Here is a 1,355-nt window from a genome sequence, read left to right as displayed (position 1 = left end):
TCTGCAATCATTTCTGGTTCTGCTGCAAGATGGCTAAAAACTATGATGACTTTTTCGTGAGTAATACTATCACTCACCCAAACATATTATATGTAATTTTCGTTGCTAATACTTCAGCACTCAGGTGTTGTTCACATGTGGGGTAAATACAACAGGTTTTGTAGAACTTGGTATTGTTCATTACTGCAAGGGAAATGTATTTGTTATCAAATAAATCCAAATCTGCCAAGATTTAGTATTGTGGTAAAATGCTACTATAAAAATTGTGTGATTAATTATTGTAAAAGTAAGTTTAAACTTTTCTGTTCATTTTGTAATTTAGGACATGTGGATTGGCCTTCTTCACCATGTGACAGGAGAGCACGAGTGGTCACTGGATGCCTGTCAGCATGGGCCCTTGGAGGAGCACAGAGACAAGGGGTGGATAGAGAAGGGGTCTGTGGCCCATCAGGCTTTATCAGATATCATTCTCAATGAGCGCTGGCTGAAGGAGGTACACAAGTACTTGCACTTTAGGTATGATTATGCTTATTAATTTTCATGTCATGTCACCTCTAAAACACCCTTCAGTGGTTTTACATGTATTACTGTGGAGAAAGAATTTATATAATCTTACAGTTCTCACTGAATTTGTAGGTCGACTGCTGAGCTGGAGTCTTTCCATAATCATATCTTGATGTATGCCAGCAAGCGCTTCAGTTTCAGCCCTCCTGTATATGAAGCCAGAATCTTACTGGCTGGCCTGGATTACAACAGTCATGTTCACAGACCACCCAAGAGAAGGACTGATGGCTCAATAGAGTATGTAATATGCATAATGTCTTATCAGGAGTGTTGGGTAGTAAATGTGATTATTTGCGCATTGTTTTGCACACGTCTGCATTACAATCACCATGTAATGTCAGAACATAATCTGGAGTTACTAGCCTATAGCCAAATATTTATAGCTGTCTGTTGATTATCATCTGTATTTTGAAATACTAATAAGACTCGCAACACTACATCAAAGTGTGTGTGGGGGGTGTCAAGTTAATATATATGTTGCTTATTACTTTACCATCTCACAAAAGGCATAGAATATAAATATTTTCGTCTGTCAAATATCTGATTTCAGATATCGCAAACTGTATAATAAGAAGTCCAGAAAGTGGAGTCTGTATGCAATAAAAGAGGGGAAGGACTACCATTACATCCCAGAAATTCAGAGGGCAATTGTAAGGAAACGGGTGTCATCAGGACGTGGACTCCCGCGACTGACAACCATGAGACCAAATGACCCACGTCAGCATGGTGTGCTGTCTGGTGTGCCAGCTCCCACCACACAGGAGCTACTGGAGACCCAAGTCAGCAGGGGC

General features: G+C 40.1%; 1 protein-coding gene across 1 annotated transcript in view; it reads left to right on the top strand.

Moving 5' to 3' along the window:
• LOC116693077 (uncharacterized) overlaps nt 1-1,355 on the top strand; it is a 3,267-nt gene continuing 1,912 nt past the window's right edge. The window contains exons 1-4 of the mRNA XM_032521771.1: nt 1-56; nt 323-516; nt 637-801; nt 1,115-1,353. Of these exons, the coding sequence (XP_032377662.1) occupies nt 30-56; nt 323-516; nt 637-801; nt 1,115-1,353 (625 nt within the window). The 5' untranslated portion in view covers nt 1-29. The remainder of the gene's footprint in view (nt 57-322; nt 517-636; nt 802-1,114; nt 1,354-1,355) is intronic.

The sequence above is a fragment of the Etheostoma spectabile genome, chromosome 7 (genome assembly GCF_008692095.1).
Source record: "Etheostoma spectabile isolate EspeVRDwgs_2016 chromosome 7, UIUC_Espe_1.0, whole genome shotgun sequence".
In the NCBI taxonomy this organism is placed as follows: Eukaryota; Metazoa; Chordata; class Actinopteri; order Perciformes; family Percidae; genus Etheostoma; species Etheostoma spectabile.
This window is presented reverse-complemented; position numbering and strand designations above follow the sequence as displayed.